The 21,860-nt window shown below is 39.8% G+C and overlaps 1 protein-coding gene across 3 annotated transcripts; it reads left to right on the top strand.

The window, feature by feature from the left end:
* The first annotated feature begins 5,981 nt into the window (after positions 1 to 5,981).
* Positions 5,982 to 21,857, top strand: aplf (aprataxin and PNKP like factor). 3 transcript variants are annotated; one of them, XM_035778955.2, is made up of 11 exons: positions 5,982 to 6,143; positions 6,876 to 6,968; positions 9,290 to 9,361; positions 10,257 to 10,420; positions 11,931 to 12,135; positions 12,483 to 12,609; positions 14,817 to 15,019; positions 16,593 to 16,888; positions 17,642 to 17,773; positions 18,195 to 18,244; positions 19,402 to 21,857. In XM_035778955.2, the coding sequence occupies exons 2-11, from the start codon at positions 6,876 to 6,878 to the stop codon at positions 19,587 to 19,589; spliced, it is 1,530 nt and encodes a 509-aa protein (XP_035634848.1). In that variant the 5' UTR covers positions 5,982 to 6,143; the 3' UTR covers positions 19,590 to 21,857. The 3 variants fall into 3 exon arrangements, with proteins under 3 accessions (XP_035634848.1, XP_035634849.1, XP_035634850.1); XM_035778956.2 differs by having other exon boundaries at positions 6,015 to 6,153; XM_035778957.2 differs by lacking the exon at positions 5,982 to 6,143 and adding an exon at positions 9,013 to 9,108.
* The last annotated feature ends 3 nt before the right edge of the window (positions 21,858 to 21,860 follow it).

The following is a 21,860-nucleotide window of genomic DNA, read 5'->3' as shown; positions in this document are numbered from 1 at the left end:
TAGGGAAACAAATGGTCAAAAAAATGTTACACATAGTTCATACACACACTAGGCTCCCAGAATAGGTTATATTGTATACAAGTTTTGCTCAAAGCAGCCAACTAAAGTGATGTAGTTAACTTCATCATGGGCACATTGGGAATTTATATCTGTGACGTTGAAACCATTTCTTAGCCCCTGTCTTACTTGCTGAAGGCCCCAGTCATCCCTGCCTGTACCTGAACAATGAATAAAGATCATACATACACAAACAATAGGCTCCCAGAATAGGTTATATTACATACATGTTTTGCTCAAAGCAGCCAACTAAAGTAATGTAGTTAACCTAAGTTCAATCACAAAGGCCGGTCTGAGTGCATCTCAACAGTTCCGGTCAGTAGTACACATTGTAGTGGCACATTGTCTACTAGCCCAGTCTGAAAAATACTAGACTCGGGATAGCTTAATTTCCATCCCTGCTGACATGTATAACTGACTTCATAGGTCATTTGATTAGTCATGTACAACAGACGCACTCGTGGAGCAAAACCGTTTGTGTTTAGTATGGGGAAAACACTTTTTGAGCTAGCTAGCCAACTTAAACTAATGTAGCTAACTAGCCAACCAAGGTGCCTAACTAGCAAGCCCACCTGACGAAAGCTGTGTTCCAATACCCATACTAACATATTAAGTATGTATTATACAGTGAGTATATACTACAGTGGCAAGAAAAATTCTGAACCATTTGGAATTACCTGGATTTCTGCATACATTTGTCATAACATTTTCTGTTCTTCATCTTAGTCACAACAATAGACAAAGTGTGCTTAAACTAATAACACACAAATTATTGTATTTGTCTTGTCTATATTGAATACATAATTTAAACATTCACAGTGTAGGTTGGAAAAAGTATGTGAACCCCTAGGCTAATGACTTTTCCAAAAGCTAATTGCAGTCAGGAGTCAGCTAATTGGAGTTCAATCAATGAGACTAGATTGGAGATGTTAGTTAGAGCTGCCCTGCCCTATAAAAAACACTCACAAAATTTGAGTTTGCTATTTACAAGAAGCATTGCCTGATGTGAACCATGCCTTGAACAAAAGAGATCTCAGAAGACCTAAGATTGACTTGCATGAAGCTGGAAAGGGTTACAAAAGTATCTCTAAAAGCCTTGATGTTCATCAGTCCACGGGAAGACAAATTGTCTATAAATGGAGAAAGTTCAGCACTGTTGCTACTCTCCCTAGGAGTGGCCGTCCTGCAAGAGCACAGTGCTGAATGCTCAATGAGGTTAAGAAGAATTCTAGAGTGTCAGCTAAAGCCTTACAGAAATCTCTGGAACATGCTAACATCTGTTGACGAGTCTATGATACGTAAAACACTAAACAAGAATGGTGTTCATGGGAGGTGTAGTGGAAATTTCCTGTATTTACCAAATCATGAGAGCAAACCACACACAAGTCAGAGTTATCATAAAGTCCATCTTTAATTATATGAGCTCCATCACAACCCTGTGACTCTCAGATTAATTCAGTGTCTATAAATGAATTATCTGAGAGTGCTTACAAAACAGTTCTTAGTGTAATTTATAGCCAAGACACACCCATCTCAACTCACATAACGAATAACAGATCTTAGGAACATTACAAAGGAAGACTTTACTTGAGAGAGGAGTATCCCATAGCCAGACAGCATTGGCTATAAATTATCATTCAGCTTCGTCTCCTAAACTATGTTCTTATCTCGCTCTTAGTACCACTCAGGACCAAAAACAAAACCTCATCCACTAGCATTATCAAATACACCCCTCCTGGACAAGATCAGAGACACAGTGACTGGCACACAGACATTGTGGAGCCAAGAGATAATTGGTTCCCCCTCAATCATCCCTTCACATGGTTTAAAAGATATGTTTACATATGAAGACAAGCTTGACCTCTCCGTTCTCTGCGGCCCAAGTAACTGAACCCAGGACAGAGAAAGGATAACTGCAAATGGCCACCACTATAGTACAACAAGATACATTCTAAATAAGAAGTAACTCACAAGCATATAATGAAAATAAAACATCTTATCTATGTTACCCAACTATTCTGATACATCCCCAACAGAGGTCACCACGGAAGAGAGCGAGGAAGTTTGCAAAAGAGCACCTGGATGTTCAGCAGCGCTTCTGGCAAAATATTCTGTGGACAGATTCAACCTGAGTCAATCTATTTAGTCTCAAATAAATAATGAAACATGTTCAATTTGGTTTAAATAATGCAAAAACACAGTGTTGGAGAAGAAAGTAAAAGTGCAATATGTGCTATATAAAAAAGCTAACGTTTAAGTTCCTTGCTCAGAACATATGAAAGCTGGTGGTTCAATATTCCCAGTTCTTCAATATTCCCAGTTAAGAAGTTTTAGGTTATAGTTATTATAGGAATTATGACGCGCCGACTATTTCTCTCTATACCATTTGTATTTCATATACCTTTGACTATGTCACGCCCAGGCCTTAGTTATCTTAGTTTTCTTTATTATTTTGGTTAGGTCAGGGTGTGCCATGGGGGATTTATGTGTTTTGTCTTGTCTAGGGTTTTTGTAAGTTTATGGGGCTGTTTCCTTTCTCTGTAAATTGTATGTCTATGGTTACCTAGATTGGTTCCCAATTAGAGGCAGCTGTCTATCGTTGTCTCTGATTGGGAACCATATTTAGGCAGCCATATTCTTTGGGTATGTTGTGGGTGATTGTTTCCTGTGTCAGTGCCACATGGGACTGTTTCGTTGCCAGTTCACGTTATTATTTTGTATTCATGTTTAGTTTTTCTTATTAAAAACCATGGACACATACCACGCTGCGTATTGGTCCGGTCCTTGTTTCACCTCTTCAGAGAAAGAGGAGGAAATCTGCCGTGACAGACTATTGGATGTTCTAATAGGTACTTTAGTATTTCCAGCCTAATCTCAGGAAAATATATATTTCTGTGTATTGATTTTAAGAAAGGCATTTATGGTTAGGTGCAACGATTGTGCTTTTTTTTTTGCAAATGGGCTTTTGTTAAATCGTCACCCGTTTGGCGAAGTAGGCTGTGATTCGATAAATTAACAGGCACCGCATTGATTATATGCAACGCAGGACAAGCTAGTTAACCTAGTAATATGATCAACCATGTGTAGATTGTTTTTTTTAAAGACACTTTTAATGCTTGCTAGCAACTTGCTGCACTCGCGTAACAGGTAGTTTCCTTGTGGAATGCAATATAATCGGTGTACAAAAATGCAGATTAATCGATTAATCGTTCGACCTCTAGTATTAATACACAGCTGATAGCTAGCTAGCTAACATTAAGGCACCGTTCGCGTAGTCACTTTTCTAAGTGGTAATATGCGAGCTAACCAACTATCTTTGCCATGGCGTCGGTCTCTTCAATGGCTGTTTTTGTGCGTATGGCTCCGACTGGGAAATGTATTTGAACGGTCATCCAACTCGGAAACTCAGGTCTCTTTCTAGAGATTCGACTTTCCGACCTGAAGCTCACTGACGTCATGATTTGACCTCGTATTTTTCAGAGTTCCCAGATGTTTTGAACGTGGCATAAGAAATTCAAAAATGTCCAATTTGCTAACTGGTTGTAGTTATACACGTGCCTCATTCAATGAGTCAAATGTCAGAGTTTCCTAGTTCTGACTAGCATGTGAACACAGCAATAGCCACAAGTGGTTAATTTGCATTACATTTTTTGAAAAGGTGAATATGTTGAAAAAGTTACCTTGTCTGAGATTTGCACGGATATCTAAACGTCATGCCAGGGCAAGCCTACACGAAACACAGACCTTAAATTAAGTAGTTCTAAAATCCTGATGCAAAAATGAATGGTGAGAAATGTATTCTTCTTCGATGATGTTTAACAGTGCTTGGCATCCAATAAATATTGCATTACCGCCACACACTAGACTGGAGTATAAGTTGTTTGAAAAAGATTATATATAATTATTATATGAAATAAATACAACAAATACTCTACCATCTAACACTACACTCAACCCCCCCTTTTTACACTAGTATTTAAATCTATTCAGTCCTACGCCAGGCCAACAGCCTGAAAGGATGGGACACCACCACTTAACACACCCTCTAACTCTTCTGATGTCAAGTCTTGCACACCCAAATACTGCTCTGCAGCTGCCACCACAAATGTTATTTTCTGCGATTTACATTCCATCCCTGCAGTACAGTTGATAACCATTGCTATAAATACCAAAAATCCAATCTTACTGAAACATATCACTTATTGGTTTATCCCTCTGTACTAGTACAGATCTACTACTGACACCACTCCTCTCAGGATCCCTCCACCTTGACACATCTTCCTCTACTTTCTTCATTGCCTCGGCATATGACAACTTCTTCACTTCTCTAACCCTGAAAACCTCAACCTGCCTCTCTCACACGGGACATGTATGATCCCCAGCTGCATGGGCACCCCTACAATTAACATATACCGCTACTTCACCCAATGCTACACATTCCTTTCTGCATAGTTCTCACACCTAGGAACCTCCCCCCTACACACTGCTGCCACATGCCCATTAGCTTGACATCTGTAACAACATATATTCAGCACAAAAGCTCATACAGGATAACTTATATATCCTAACATCACTTTGTCAGGCAAAGACTCGACATCAAAACTCAAAAGAACAGACAATGACTCTTCTGTTTCTCCATTCACACCACCCTGTCTGCATCGCACCAAACGACGAGCATCACAAACACCAGGAATCTTCCCCTTCAATTGGTCAGCTTTCACATTTAACACTACCCCAGTAATCACTCCTTTCAATGGCTCCCTTTCTTGAGAGCAAAACAATTCCCATCTCTCACCCCCATTCGTTTAACATGGAGCGCCTGCTCCCTCTGACCAGCAGAAACACAAACAATTATCACAAGACCACTTCTGATTACCCTCACAGCACCCAACTCTGTTTTCACCCACCCTGAAACCACAAATGGAACAGCCAAAAGGCAAGGGTCGACTTTTTCCAAAAACCTCACTCCTACTGTCACAGACTCATCATTATCCTGACCCTCAGTGCAAGCCTTGGGCTCCACACCTACCACCTCTGATACTTTGCCCTCATCCACTTCCATTTCTCCTCCAGTCTTCAACTCACTCTGCTTACACTTTCTACCATTCTTATTTAACAAACCATCTCCCTTTTTTCCGCCATTTTACCCGACTCAAGCTCACCCTCTTCCCTCCTCGCTCTCTTAGGCCCCCTCCATATTCCAAGTAGAAGTCTCCTTATGATAATAATGCACTTCTCCTGATATACATCTTGTTCTTGCCTTGTCAAGGGGCGCCATTTATCCAGCTGTCAAATCTCTGTACAATCAGCACGAACCCTGTGGATGTAGCGGTAAAACAGTGCATCCCACCGGTAAAGCAGCTGCTTGTCTTTATGTTCTTCTTCATCAATAGCTACCACAAAGCTTTTCCATTTCACACAAGCTCACAATCTTTGTGGATTCCTATATTTCAGAAAATTGTGAAAAAAACGATTGGGTGGTAGAGAGATGCTATGCTACTACCCTCATGCAATGAATATGCATAGACAACTCCCATATAATAATAATATATGCCATTTAGCAGACGCTTTTATCCAAAGCGACTTACAGTCATGTGTGCATACATTCTACGTATGGGTGGTCCCGGGAATCGAACCCACTACCCTCGCGTTACAAGCGCCATGCTCTACCAACTGAGCTACAGAAGGACCACAAAGTGTTTTTTTTTTCAAAGTTTCTGGGATGTCACGTGTCCTTATATCACTACACTCCTAACAACGTAAGCATTACAATACTTTTATTAGATCAAATAAACCTCACGTGGCAAATAAGTCCTACTTCTTTTGTTGTTGCGCAAAGTCGACATTCATTTGACCGCCATACAAAAACTCCTTGCTTGGTGGGCGAAAAAACGCCACCTGCTGGAGGGAGACAGATTTCTCTCTTCCTCTCTGGTTACACTGGATTCTGAAAAGACACGATCGTCGCTGAGGAGTGACGCATTCTGACGTGAGACAATGCACACTCTCAACATAACAGCCCGGAAGTTTCTGAAGAAATCCATTAAGTTTTCGTGTTTTTCTCAGCACCAAGCGACCGAGAACAGGTAAAATAAGGTATATAAATAATTTTGCACTAAGCAGTATACGCTGGTTGGTCAGTTAGGTAGCTAATTATCTGAGCTGCTATTCAGTAGAAACAAGCTCCAAGGTGGAAGTCCAGCAGAGAGGAAGAGGCGAAGCGAGAGGGTTTACTCCGCTCAAAATCTGTCCACGAAGTAATTTTGTATGGCGGTCAATGAGGGTGTCGAATTTGGTTAACCAAAAATGTAATTGTTGATTTGCTACGTGAGACTTATTTGATCGAATATAAGTTTCGTAATGGTTAGGTTGTTACTAATGCACTGGTATAAGTGGACGCGAATTTCGGCAAAAAAAAAGTCTTATCTCGCCTCTCGTCTGCCTTCCATCTTTGAGGACATTAATTGCCATTGTTTGAGCAGGCACTCTACTATCTTGTCAATATAATAGATCATCTTTGAGTCTAGAGTCCGTCAAACGCTTGTCAGTTTAATGAATTAGCTAACTAGCATTATACTAGAAGAGAACAGTTTGGAAAAACAAGTAGTTCAGCCAGCTTACTAAACATACATCCTCATTAAAGCTGCCTTGTTTACCATGACAACACTTATTTTCAACTAGCTAACGAAACTAGCCTGTAGTGAACTCCACATTCATTCATAGCTACCAAAGGATGGTTTCCTACCACAGATGAAAGGGGATAGTTATCATAGTCTTTGCTAAAAGCATGTTATTCTGACTACAACAACCACCCGCAGATGGCGGGGTTCGATCTCGTGCCTGTAGATGGTGGCAGTCCAATACACCTGCCCGAGGGGGAGACACTGCTGGGAAGGGGTCCATTCCTTGGCGTAAGTAGCTAGCTTTAGTTGGAAAGTCTAGACTAGTAGTATGGAAATCCGTTTTAACATAAATTAATAGCATTTTTTATATCAATTATTGTATTTTTTTATATCGATAATTCGAATTTTATATTAAAAAAATCGAATTATCGATATTCATTTAAAAACAAAATTATATCAGTAATTTATTTTTTTACATCAATAATTCCCCATAGCATTGCATTTTTTGATATCAACACATCGTTTGAAATCAACAATTCAAATGTATATCCATAATTAATTTCTTTAGATTAATTGATTTTTTAAATATAAAATTAAATTATTGATCAATCAAATGATTGATATCATACATCGATAAAATTTTTTAAAAAATTCTGCCTAATTATCATAACTAAACTAACACTGAAAACCAGTCTGCTTCGACTGACCACATTTTCCCTGAAATAATTTAACTTGCAGGTGGCAGAAGCCATTAATGCGCTGCACTAGTATTCTTTTCTGTTAGATTCCCCCTGCAGACCAACTTGTCACCCCCAAAAAAAAAAAATCTAATCCATTGCTCCTCGTCGAGTAAGGCATATGTGAAGATCATTATAACATTGCAGCTAAAGTTTTATTCTCTCATGAGAAATCAATAATTACATTTGTTTATCTAATAACATCACTAACCGCTTTTCCCCCACCTAACATCGCTTGTAGGTGGCGGAAGATGCTAACGTGCAAGGCTAATAATCTTTTAGATGCAGTGAGTTTGAGTTCGATTCCCCCTGCAGACAAACTTTTTTCCTCCCCGAAAATACTATACACTGCTGCTCTTCAACAGCAGCAGAAGAGCCATGCTTAGGCCTACATAATGTGCATATTACTCTAGCGTCAGGGTCACAGCGGCCTGCACATCTTTGCTGCAATGCTCCTTCTAACTTGGAGAAATACACAGTTGCGGTGGCTTCCTGTTGGGAGAAGAGAACCGTAAGAGCATGCAAATGTGATCCTGCCCCTATGAAGGTCATTATCATATACTTTTTATGTATTAAAAAAAATATTTATCGATCAAAAATTCAAATGTATTGATGTAAAATGTTGATATTTTAAAAATACAATTATTGATATAATAAAATGAATGAACGGAGTATATCAAACAATAAGAACACCTTCCTAATAGTGAGTTGCACCACCCCCTTTTTCCCTCAGAACATCCTCAATTTGTCAAGCCATGGACTCTGCAAGATGTCGAAAGCGTTCCACAGGGATGCTGGCCCATGTTGACTCCAATTGTCAAGTTGGCTGGATGTCCTTTGGGTGGTGGACCATTCTTGATACACACAGGAAACTGTTGAGTGTGAAGAACCTAGTTGCGTTGCAGTTCTTGACACAAACCGGTGTGCCTGGCACTTACTACCATACCCTGTTCAAATGCACTTAAATATTTTGTCTTGCCCATTCACACTCTGAATGGCACACATACACAATCCACGTGTCAATTGTCTCGAGGTTGAAAAATATTTTTTTGAACCTGTCTCCTCGCCTTCATCAACACTGATTTGAAGTGGATTTAACAAGTGACATCAATAAGGGATTATAGCTTTCATCTGGTCAGTCAGTCATGGAAAGAGCAGGTGTCCTTTATGTTTTGTACACTCAATGAAAACAGAACATCTACCATGAGGCAAAGATGCAGCTGATTAGGCTACCTGATTATGACTATTGTGAAGTTAAAATATGCATTTCCTGGCTGGTTTCCTGGACCCAGATGAAGCCTTCAACTGAACTGAAAATCATGATTTTTAGTCCAGGAGTAGGCTTCTTTTGGATCTAATTAAACTGTCCCTTGGTGTTTTACTGAAGTGCCTTTCAATTTGCAGTGGCATATTTTTAGACTGCAATCAGATCAGTCTTACAGTGTAATATATGTATTGAATTTGTAAACAAAATGCTTTTGACGTGAATTTCAATTAAAGATCAGGACTTAGGATAATCATTTGAATGTGAGCCACATATTATCCACATGTACTTGTAACCCTATTTCAGCAGCCCAAAACTTTTTTATTCTCAGGATTCAGGACCCTTTACTATGGAAGTGCCCTTCTTCATTATGTATTGATTTGTATTGTCCGGACCTCCCGCCTGCTGAATGGCCGTTGTCTCTCAGGTCTGGGGCCGTATGTATCAAGCATCTCCGAGTACACTGATGAAGGATCTCCCTGTCCATATAATCTTCATTAGGATCTAAAAGGCTAAACTGGTCCTTTTCAGCTCTCCTACTCTGAGATGCTTTAGATATCTTAAATATGGGCCCTGATCTGTGAGTTTACGCTCTCTGTGTGTTTCAGGTCAGCGACAAAAGAGTCTCCAGACACCACTGCCTCCTTGAGAACCTGAATGGGCAGCTGCGCATCAAACCTGTAGGCTTAAGTAAAATGTATTCTTTATTCCGAGGAGACTATTCTCTCTCATCTAGGGCTCAAGTGCATGCCGACCCTATTAAGACAGCTAAATGCCGAGGCGGTCTATTGTTGCAAAAACAACAATTCTTTGAAATCCGACATCAATAGTATGTTCAAGAAGGCCCCTCGGTAATCATCATGTTTTCTTTTTATGTTTTGGAAGGGTTCTTGAACCATTTGAGAACCTGTATATTTTTACCCCAGGGACATTGTCTTGTGTGGTTTTACCACACCTTACCTTTTATTATAAATGTTTTTATTTAATAGTTTATAGAGTAAGGGAATAGGGCACAACACTTATGATTTCAATTGTTTATTTTAGTTGTGCAGCAGATTCATTTTCAGTAATGGTTTTGGGCTAAAACCCCTCCTCAGGCTGCCTGTAAAAGGACAGAGATTCTCTCCATTTTGTCAAATGAGGATGTAGTAAGGCCTTTGGACTGCAACATTGCTGAATATTAATTAAGGTTAAGAAAAAACAGTAGGAACATTTGAATTAAAGTATTTTCAACCTTCTCTTTCATTTAGTCAGCTTACTGAGAGTTTGGGAATTACCACTCAAGGGCAACACTTACACTACATTAAAGGGATAGTGACATTTTGGCAACTAACTAACTTTACTACTTAACCAGAGTCAGATGGACTTACCCTGAGTCCGTGTCTGGAGCAATTGATAACTAGCGTTAGCATGCTAGCCCTTTAAAGTGAAGAGTGGTGTGAGAAAGACACTTATTTTAAAAGACCTCCAATTGTTTACAGCCAGCTGTTGTGCGGAAATAACAAGTATATCCAACTGCACCTTATGGCCACCAATAACTTTAAAAAATGGCATTCTTATTCTTTCCAATCCCAGACGCATGTGAACCCCTGCTTTAGTCAGTCCTCGCTGGATGACCTCCCACAACCCCTGGACAGGAACCAGTGGCATAAACTTGGACAGGGAGACATCATCTCCCTCCTTCCTGGGAAGTACATCTACAAGGTGGTGGCCCTGAGTGGAGAAGATGAAACACCCAGGTAACTCTACTCCTCATCTCAACCCCTGCAGTTTCCCCTCAAGGTCTAAGTATCAAATTGGCTAAAACTTGAAACCAATAAACAATGAAATCTGAAAAATGATGACTGGTTCGCACGTGCACAAAGAAGTAGCTTTTGAATTTAAAAAAAATATTTCTATACATACTTGCTTTTTTTTTTGTACTACAAGAAGTACAATTTCTACAGGGCTAACAGCCTCTAATGAATGCCTCTGTCTAATAACTATAGTTTGCAGCTTTGCATTTTACCTTTGTTGTATGCTATAGTTAGCCAGTTCTCTTGGTAACCATGAGCGTTAAAAGCTCATAAAATGATCCTCAGTCTCCTCCATGCGTTTTCACATTTCTGGTTAACCTGCATACTACAGCATATAACAAAGTTCTACACATGTAGGATCTTAATTTGATCATCATTTTGCAAGAGAACGTTCCTGCAATCCAGGACATTTTTAACTTGTAGTGTATTTGAGGTTTAAAAAGGCTTAAATACAAATAAATATTCTCCGAAAAAGTATTTTCTCTATGAATTACGTACTCACCTTATACGATGGGAGTCGTGATATCAAATCTATAGTCTTAACAAATATTGGCATATAAGACCATCTGATTCCTTTTTAAATTCAGCTTTTCAACATCACCCTCTTTTTACCTATAAAGGTCTCATAATGTAGCTAACATCTTTGAAATCAAATCATGTATTACCTAGACTACTTAATATGTTTTTTGGGTCCATGCTTATGTATTCTTACTTTCACCTCAGGTTTAAACCTTCTAGAGGTGTTCGCTTTTCCCATTGGGAAAACATGTCAAAATTAGTCGCTATGGTGGCATGACATTACGTCTCCAGTAGCAACATATTTTGTGGAGAATAATTAGTCCCTTAACATTGCTATATAAAATGTCACACTAGTAGAGCGAGTTGTCTCCTGACTCCTTAATGAAGAGTTTTATATCTCCCCGTTTCCTTTGTATACATGCAAACATCATCATCTATTTGCCGGTCAATATGCACATTGTGATTTATGAACGACTCGCATCCCCGTAGTGCATTCTGACCACCCTTAGACAGATTTGGAAAGATAAGGATTGTTCTCTGGTACTGGCATCAGACAATAGCTTTACTAATTGATTTGCAAATGACTACATTCATTTATGCCTTTCATCTCCCAAAGACTGGCTAGACTGAGTGTACTGAATTGGAATAAATACCAGTGTCTTTTATCTCTTTTTATGTAAAACCATCACCCAAGCAACATTCAATTATGTAATATTTTTAAAAATGGTTGTCTTTTGTTTCTGAATTTTTACATTTCAGTTTTAATTTTCATGTTTCATTTTTGTTTGAAGTTTCGATCAAAAGGATCCTAACCAGACACTCGAGTCAATTTAGCTGCTGTCTACTGCCTACACTAAAGAAGGAACATGCATGACTCATGTAACCGGTGCAGAGAAGGTGCTCGTGTTTGCAACAAGTTATCTCTTCCTTGCAGAAACAGTCAGGCTCTTCAAGATGAAGACGAGGCTGCTTTTAAGTCTCCTCCTGCCTCCCCTGAACCAAGCGACGAACCTGCTTACCCCACTCGACAGGGCAAGGGGTGGACACCAAGCTCCCATGAACAACAATCTAGACTGGGAGGTAGTGTGGACCAGAAGGAGCCAGATGAACAGCTACCTAACCCACCTACCTCAAACCAGGTCAGGAAATCTGTTGTGTCAACAAAAGTTTTATCTTGAGATGTATCCCACTGCAATTTTCCTGGGATCCCACTGCTGACACCAATTACGCTTCAAATTCCGCTTCCTGCACCATTTACCCTTGTAATCCCATGCCTGGCACCATTTAACCTTGTAATCCCATGCCTGGCACCATTTACCATTGGAATCTCACTTGTAACAGCTATTAACTTTGGCATCCCACTTCGGACACCAATTTCCCAGGGAATCCCACTCGTGACTCCAATAAATATGTTTATTTATAAATGTTTCCTGTGAGTATGGTGGTACCGATAAACCCGGTTTGCGTTGTGGTTGTGTGCTCACAGACAGAAGCTGGGGTAGCTGAAGCAGAAAATGACAAGAAAGAGCTGAAACTTGAACCAAAGAAAAGAGTGTTACCTGCTTGGATGACTGTACCCATTGCATCTCCCAAGAACCCCACCACCACCAAAGGTATCTTTCCTATTTAGGACAGTGACATAATGGAATTTTGGATAACAATTAATTGTCATGCATATGACGACAATTAACGTTAGAATTGTTATTGTTATAAATTAAGACAAGATTCCTCATCAAATGAATGATGCCAGGTTGGAGTGGATTGGCACATTTTACTATTGACACAAGGTTAGTGCATGAGAGAGACGGAATAACCTAGTTGTTAACTACTGTTGCTATTTCTGAATAGGTCTAACTAGTCAGAGACTTCCACCATTTTTTTTATAGAAGATTATTGCCCCACTCGATTCACGCACTGAATGAACTGCGCTGGAAGCAGTAAGCTGTGTCCACTGCTCCCGAGGAGCGGTATTGAACTGTAGTTCTATGTCAATATGTGAAAAGAAAGCTGAAAAAGCACGGGAAATGGCAGATCTGTGCTCAAATCCATATGTTTGCTTGCAAAAAAGAAAATCAAATGCATTAAGTTTACGAATAGTTGCTAGCTTTACAAGGCTCCATGTTAGGATTCCTTTGAGAGCCAGTTCTTAAGAATCGAATCCTACTTAAATGAATAATAATATAAGGGGTTTACAACCCATTGTCTCAACAGGATGCACTGCATTGGTTTTAAACTTTTACTTACATTCAATAAAACTTGAGGCCAATTGCTTGTTACTTTACATATAGCCACCCTTTAACAACGTGTGTGTGTGTGTGTGTGTGTGTGTGTGTGTGTGTGTGTGTGTGTGTGTGTGTGTGAGAGAGAGAACATGTACAAAAGGATGTATCAACACACACACCTCTTACAAGGTCTTGTACCACAACAGCAGAGGCCAAGCCATAGCCTATTCTATTGGCAATCACTACTCACTACAGTAGTTGATAAATGGAAAACTTGGGAATTTCTAATCTTGAATCGGGAAGGGATCTTGAGAGCTAGGCCTACATTACCTCAACGGTCGCTGTGATGTGTAATTTTGTACGTCGACGAGTGGAACACTTCGAAACAACCTACAACTCTTGAAGATGTCAATATCCTCTTCGACGTGCTGCCAAACCTTACTCTTTTGGATCAAGTCGTTGTTATTTCCTCACATCGTTGCCCTAGTTTCCTTAAAGTTCCCCTGAAACTTCCTCATACTGACTCCATCTGGAGTCTAGTGAGCCATTTACCATGGCTGCATCCAAAATGGCACCCTATTCCCCATAGAGTGCACTACTTTTGACCAGGGCCGATAGGGCTCTGGTCAAAAGTAGTGAACTCTGTAGGAAATAGGATGCCATTTGGGGCGCGTAGTGCACTCTGTAGGAAATAGGATGCCATTTGGGACACGGAGTGCACTTTGTAGGAAATAGGATGCCATTTGGGACGCCGCCATGGTTTCCTAATGCTAATTTAGGCTACATAGTGCTGACGTTATAGTCAACAATGTCAAAAAGGTTATCCATTAGGCTTTAGATTTGTAAATGGTGCAAACAGTGGCTTGCTCTGATTATTGATAGCCAATGCCTCTGAGCAAGCCTTTTAACAATCTATATTTTAGGTTACGTCAATCAGCGGTCGACAGCACATTAACCTTTTTCAGATTCCTAATTTCCTATCTTGATCTAGGATCAGTTTTCCCTTTTCATTCATAATGAAAAGGATTACATGGACAGGGGGGACCTTATCCTAGATCAGCACTCCTACTCTGAGACTCTTTGAGAATAGGTCTGGGCAATGAATGGCATTAAGTGAATAATTAAACTCCAGGGAGAAACTGAAACCAGGGTGGACACTGCAGCCCCTGGGCCCAGTTCTTTTTTATTTTTTATTATCTGAATTTTGCCTATCCGATAGGATTAAATGCATAAAAATAGAAGGAATAGAATGGGAGTCCCCATTCAAGTCAATGATTCGTCCTTTCTATTCATTCTATTTCTACGCATTTAATCCTATCCAATAGGAAAAATCCAGATAGACAACTTTTGAAAAACTGGGCCCTGATGATCAGAGCTTCCCCATCTCTGCTGTTTTCATTGTGATTTGCACCTGGCGTCCCTTTATCAAGGATGGGCAACTCCAGTCGTCGGCGGCCTGAATGGTGTCGCATGTTTTCACCTGCCTTTGAGAACATATTTTCATTGATATAGCAGTCACTCGACTATCTTGTAAATATAATAGGTAGTTTGTTACATGACACAGTCGACCCGTTCACCCAGAATCGTCCTCGTTTTAGGATTTGGAAATCGAGACAGAGGAAACGCAACCCCAACGACAAGCACCAACCAGGGCGCGGCCAAACGGGCCAGGTACACAGCGCCCTCCTCAGGGGAGGAAGAGTCTGAACACAGCGAGGCAGAGCCAACACCCAGGAAGAGGGTGAGGAGGAAGAAGAGTGACGAGGATGAGAACAATGAGGAAGAGGTCCCGTCTACAACAGTTGAGTGGATACTAACGTGTGTGTGTGTGTGTGTGTGTGTGTGTGTGTGTGTGTGTGTGTGTGTGTGTGTGTGTGTGTGTGTGTACACACAGTACAAGTCAAAAGTTTGGACACACCTACTCTTTCAAGGGTTTTTCTTTATTTTTACTATTTTCTACATTGTAGAAGGAAAAGCAGGCAACAAGTGCTCAGCATATGTGGGAACTCCTTCAAGAATGTTGTAAAAATATTCCAGGTGAAGCTGGTTAACACTTTTTTGATTACTACATGATTCCATATGTATTATTTCATAGTTTGATGTCTTCACTATTATTCTACAATGTAGAAAATTGTACAAAAATAAAGAAAAGCCCTTGAGTGAGTAGGTGTGTCTAAACTTTTGACTGGTACTGTAGGTCCACAGGTTGAAAGAAATTTGAGTAATCAAGGTGACGGACAATGACATGCAATACCGCCATGCACAATCTTGCCTGGATCTAGCTGATCTAGGGTGTAATCATTAGTACAAGAGTTTCTTTTGGACAAATTCAGGAATGTTTATCTCCGTTTTGTTCCATTTGCTTCCGTTTAAGAAACATTTTTCAACATGATCTGCACAATGAATACACCTCTGATCACAATCAAACACAGTTCACTTTCATAGCAGCCACATACAAACAGCATGATCCCTTTGATCGTTGGATAATTCCTTCTCACATCTACACACTCTCCTCCTTTCACCTTTTCCCGTCGCTTGTGGACTTCAATGCACAACACATCAGTTGTCTGTGACCAGCCGAGAGAACCTTTCCTAACCAAACCTTCATGTCATCATAACCGCCAAACGCTACACACAGCCTACATCGTTGTCACCATATTAGCTAACATCAAGTCAACATAGCTACTAAATTAACGTGTTAGTTAATCCGCTACAATCATCCAATAAAATGTACAGTTAGCAAGCAGTTACGCTGGTGAGCCCCGGTGGCAATAAATGAATACAACTAAAGTATACCTTGACTTGTAAGAGTTTGTGTTGGTTAGCTTCTCTCTTTGAGTCAACTACTCACCACATTTTATGCACTGCAGCGCTAGCTGTAGCTTATACTTTCAGTACTAGATGAATTATCTGATCCGTTGATTAGGTGGACAACATGTCAGTTCATGTTGAAAGAGCTTTGATAGGTTGGAGAATGTCATCCGGAAGTTGTCATAATTACTGTATAAGTCTATGGAAGGGGGTGAGAACCACAAACCTCCTATGTTTTGTATTGAAGTCAATGTACCCAGAGGAGGACGCAAACTAACTGTCCTCCGACTACACTATGGACCTACCCTACAAAGTGCTGTTGAGGCTACTGTAGACCTTTATTGCAAAACAGTGTTTTAATCAATGATTTGGTGACGTTAATATATTTAGTGTAGTTTTGTCTAAAAATAACTTTTAAAATGTTTAACTATTTACATTTTTCAGAAATACACAGAGGTCCTCCTCTGAGGAGCCTCCACTGTTGTTCTCTAATGTGCAATATTGTGTTTGTTGTGTGTTGTTGGTTAATGTACATTTACAGTATATGGTATATCACTCCGCAGGCATTTAAAGCCAGGCAGCAGGTGAAGCCTAGTAAAGTAGAGGAGAGTGAGGAGTCGGACCACTTTGACGTGGAGGAGGATGATGGAGAGAAGAGAAGAGGAGAAGCTTCCCCAGCGAAAGGCAGCAGCACTTCTACGAGCAGAGCGGAGGCCAGCGAGTCCGAGGACAGGGAGAGACGGCCTCAGAACGGTCAGAAGGTCGGCAAGGGGCCTCAAGGGTCAGGTGACGTTTCAGGCCCCGCCCAGTCCAAAGCTCGGCTCAGGACGACCTGCCCCTATGGAAAGGACTGTTACAGGTACATCCCCACATAACGTTGTCTGAACAATAACTGTTAGAAATGTTGAAGATAGTACTTGAAAAGACCTGCACGTCCGAGAACATTAATTTAGGCCGGCAAATGTTCCAACAAGTAATTGAATTCAAAGACTTGACATATTTGATGGGTATTTTTATTTTATGTTGCTCCAGGTACTACAGATGAGATAAGTGCACTTTATCTAGAGGCATTTTACAATACAAATGTATTCTGTTCAAATTGGTTCCATGGCAGCTCTTTCTGATATCAAAGAACTGAACATGTGCAGTATGTCTGTCCCCCCCCCCCCCCAGATAGTTTCTCTTATTTAAGGTTTTGTTTATTTTCAAACCACTGATAGTTAACGAACAACTACATGAAGCATGGGATAAGCTACTGTATTCTCCAAGACGAGATGTGCGTCCCAAATGGCACCCTATTCCTTTTATAGTGCACTCCTTTTGACCAGGACCTATTATAGCTCTGGTCAAAAGTAGTGCACTGCGTGTGTACATATAGGGAATAGGGTGCCATTTGGGACATACACAAGGATTGGCCTAGATTGGACCTCAGGGTCCAAAACTAAATGGCAGAGAGCAGGTTCAAATGTAGATTCTCTCTTTGAGGCAAATGAAATGAGCAAAGAGAAAGTGCTAGCTCGAAAGCTAAATGTTCTTCAAAGAATACCAATCAAAATGGGATCGACCATAACTTTCAATGATTTTCTTCTCAAAATTGTTATTTCTATCAAAGGAAAAACCCAGTCCACTTCCAAGAATGCAGTCACCCTGGCGACAGCGACTACGAGGACAGTTCCGCGAAAGACGAGGAGGAAGAGGAGGACGCGGACCGGCCTGAGTGTCCATACGGCACAGACTGCTATAGGTGGGATGCACACCACAATGTAGTCACCATTACAGGATAAAAGAGACTGGTAATCGTGTCTCAAGACCATTATTGTCAGGAAAAAAAGTAGCCTAATAGCTCCTACAATTTCAACAGGAAAAGAGAAAATAACCTATTTATTATAGCCAGATCTCCCCTGTAAAAGAGGTATTTTGACCTCAATGGAACATTCTGGATACAGGAAGGTTGAATAAAAGAATACGCCAGCAATCATAGGACTCGGATGTCAGAGTGTCTGACTGGACACAATTTGTTGGCCTCTATTTTAACTTTGAGCGGTTGACATCAGCGACCAAAAGGCTTGAACAGAAGGAGAGTCTGACATTTTAGCCTCATTGGCATTTGACAATACTAGTAGTCCTTGGTAGTAAATCAACCATTTTCCCTGTTTTCTTTCCAGGAAAAACCCTCTCCACTGGAAGGAATACAAACACACCAAGAAGACTCGAGGTATGTTCATTTATACCTGAGAGAGAAAGACATGCTAACCTCTCACCACCACCCCAAATGTTTTTGTTATTTCCATTTGTGGTTCCTCTTCAATGCAGAATATAATCAGCCATGCATCAAACGAATCCAACTGGTGAGCAGAGAGAAAGCAGAGACATAAGAGAAACCTTTGATCTGAAGCAATGTTTTAAATGCCATGAATTGTGCAGATGCCCAACAATCTTATCTGGGCTATTGGATAGTTAGTTTTTATCTTTCCAGATTTGGTCAGACGGCGATGTGTATGCATATCAATACACTGTCGCACTAGTGAATACATTGAACAAACCTATAATCCACATTCCCTCTCCAGAGTTTAAAGAAGCAAAAACGATCAAACCAATTGCACTCCATTTCTCTGACATGACGTCAGCACGATCTATAAACTCATTGGGTAACATTGACTTTCTGAAAGGGAGGTGTGTAACTCAATTTGTATTGCCTCACCAAACAGACTCATAGTTATGTTATTGAACATGACTAGACACTGATCTTGGGTCACTTGCGTTTTCCCCACTAATGGTTAAGCTAAAGGATATGGGAAGGGGGTGCTAATCCAAGATTGAGTTGGGCCAGCTTTTTGGCTCGAGGGGCACATCGGGATTTCAAAATTCATTGGATTTTTTTAAACGATTTGTTTGTCAAAACCATTTCCATTTTTATTTATACTTATAATGCCCCACCACCATCAAACCTCCTGTGGGCCATAGTTTGCCCACCCCTGTTCTAGATCATTACCAAGGGAAACGTCACCCCAGAGCATAGGTCACAGGGTTGGGTAGGTTACTTTCTAAATGCAATCCATTCCAGTTACTAGTTACCTGGCAAATTGCTTTCAGTTCCCCTTAAAAGGCATTAGAAGAAGACTTGTGGTCGGACTCGCTCAAGTGGGAACAAACTTAAACTTGCGCCTTTTTTCCCCCATGCTGAATTGAATGATACCTATTTGAATCCGTTTATGAGTGAATGTAATAAATTACTGTTATCTGTTTTTGTGCAACGCACCATAAAATATTGATAGACACAACCAATGTCTTGTGCTAGCATCAATGGAATTATACAGCACGTTAATAATGCTAGAAATGGCCGTTAATAATGTTATACAATCCCTTCTACAGCGAAAAAGCCGGTATCATACAACAACGATGATGATGATGAGTTTGGGGACGATGACAGCTTCATCAATGATGAGAGCGAGGACATTGGTGAAGACTCTGACTATGAGCCACCTGACTCAGAAGACAGTGGCAAAGAGGACCTCGAAACACTCAAGAAAGAAGCCAAGGCCTTCACAAGGCCGAAATGAACTATGGCCTAAACTGGAATAATCTCCCCTTACCTGTTTTAAACTAAGCGTGCTATTTAAGTGGAGTATATCTTTTTTTTCCTCTATTTAAACACCCTTGGAATCCAGCAGGTCTACAATCTCGAATAATATTAGTCTCCCTGTGCTGGGAAAATACAGTCAGCAATTTACCCCATCAGTTGGGAAGAATCAATAACGGGATTCTTGACTGATTTGTGTATGAGGATGTCATATTGCTGACTTTACCTTTTTAAATGTATGTGTGATAAACTGATACTTTCTTGGATAGTAATTAATCACAAGCATTTTTTAAGTGTATGAATTCTTGGTTATTGGTTTGTTTGAATAGTATGGACAAGCAGTTTATTTTTATTTTTTACTTTGTTTAAAAACAAATTATCAGTGCCTTCAGAAAATATTCACACGCCTTGACTTTTTTTCACATTTTGTTGTTACAAAGTGGGATTAAAATGTCCTTTTTTGGTCAATGATCTACACAAAATATTTATTTTTAAATAATTTCAAAGAAAACTGCTAGATTTTGTATTTATTAAGGAAAATAATCAGTACATGTTAAACACCTTTGGGTGTGAATTGTTTTGGGTAAGTGTCTCTAAGAGCTTTGCACACCAGGATTGTGCAATATTTGCCCATTATTGTTTAAAAAAAAAAAAAAATCAAGCTCTGTCAAGTTCATTGTTGGCCATTGCTAGACAGCCATTTTCAAGTCTTGTCAGATCTTCAAGCAGATTAAAGTCAAAACTGTAATTAGGCCACTCCGGAACATTCAATGTCGTCTTTCTGAGCAGCACCAGTGTAGATTTGGCATTGTGTTTTAGGTTATTGTCCTGCTGAAAGGTGAATTAGTCTCCCGGTGTCTGTTGGAAAGACAACTGAACCAGGTTTTCCTCTAGGATTTTGCATTTGCTTAGCTCCATTACGTTAATTTTTTTCCTGAAAAACTCCCTAGTCCTTGCCGATAAGTATATCCATAACATGATGCAGCCACCACCATGCTTGAAAATACGAAGAGTGGTACTCAGTGATGTGTTGAATTGTCCCCAAACATAACACTTTGTATTCAGGACAAAAGTTAGTTTCTTTGCCACATTATTCACAGTTTTACTTTAGTGTCTTTTTGCAAACAGGATGCATGTTTTGGAATAATTGTATTCTGTATACTGTATTCTTTTCACTCGTCATGTAGGTTAGTATTATGGAGTAACCTCATGGTGAAATCCCTGAGGGGTTTCCTTCCTCTCAAGCAACTGAGTTAGGAAGGACGCCTATATCTCTGTAATGACTGGGTGTATTGACCTAATGAATAACTTCACCATGCTCAAAGGGATATTCAGCATCTGCTTTATTTGATTTTTATCCATTTACCAATCGGTGGCCACCTTTGCGAGGAATTGAGAAACTTCCCTAGTCTTTGTGGTTGAATCTGTGCTTGAAATTCACAGCTCAAATGAGGGATGTCACAGATGATTGTATGTGTGGGGTATGGAGATGGGCTAGTCATTCAAAAATCATGTTAACCACTATTATGCGACTTATGTTATTTGCTAAGCAAATGTTTACTCCTGAACTTATTTAGGCTTGTTATCACAAAGAGGTTGAATACGTATTGACTCAAGCCATTTCAGCCATTTTTTTTTTCATTTGTAAAACGTTCTAAAATAAACTTAAAAAACATTGACATTATGGGGTATTGTGTGTAGATCAGTGACACAAAATGTAGTTCTTTAATCCATTTTAAATTCCGGCTGTAACGCAACAAAATGTGGAAGAAGTTCAAGGGAATTGAATACTTTCTGAAGGCATTATAAATAATGTATAATACCAGAAGTTGTTTAATTGACAGTAGTTTGTCATGCTTTTTATACTCAATGCCAGTGTCATGTTTTTCTACAGTAAATATGCTTTTAATGAACAATATTCATTGTCTGTCTCAATGTAGAAAGATTTGTAAAAATACACAAGATGGTAATGCAATTTGAACATGTTTGTTGTATGCTGAATATTAGTTTCAATTTTCATGACCCTTCACTTGGTCATTGTAAAGCATTCTAAACCTGACACATTCATTTCCTTATTCATGGTTCCAATTACATAATCACCTCTGGGATCATGAGAACCCAGAGTGTAATACAGTGTTTAATTCAATGTTTTTTTGTGAACAAATGTAGATTTATTTTGTCATCCAGTTTGACCTCTCGTTTTGTAATCCAATCAACATGCATTAATTCATAAACAAAAACACTGCCAGAT

The sequence above is a fragment of the Oncorhynchus keta genome, chromosome 10 (genome assembly GCF_023373465.1).
Source record: "Oncorhynchus keta strain PuntledgeMale-10-30-2019 chromosome 10, Oket_V2, whole genome shotgun sequence".
NCBI classification, from domain to species: Eukaryota; Metazoa; Chordata; class Actinopteri; order Salmoniformes; family Salmonidae; genus Oncorhynchus; species Oncorhynchus keta.
The sequence above is the reverse complement of the archived record's forward strand: the minus strand, read 5'-3'. Positions and strand labels throughout refer to the sequence as shown.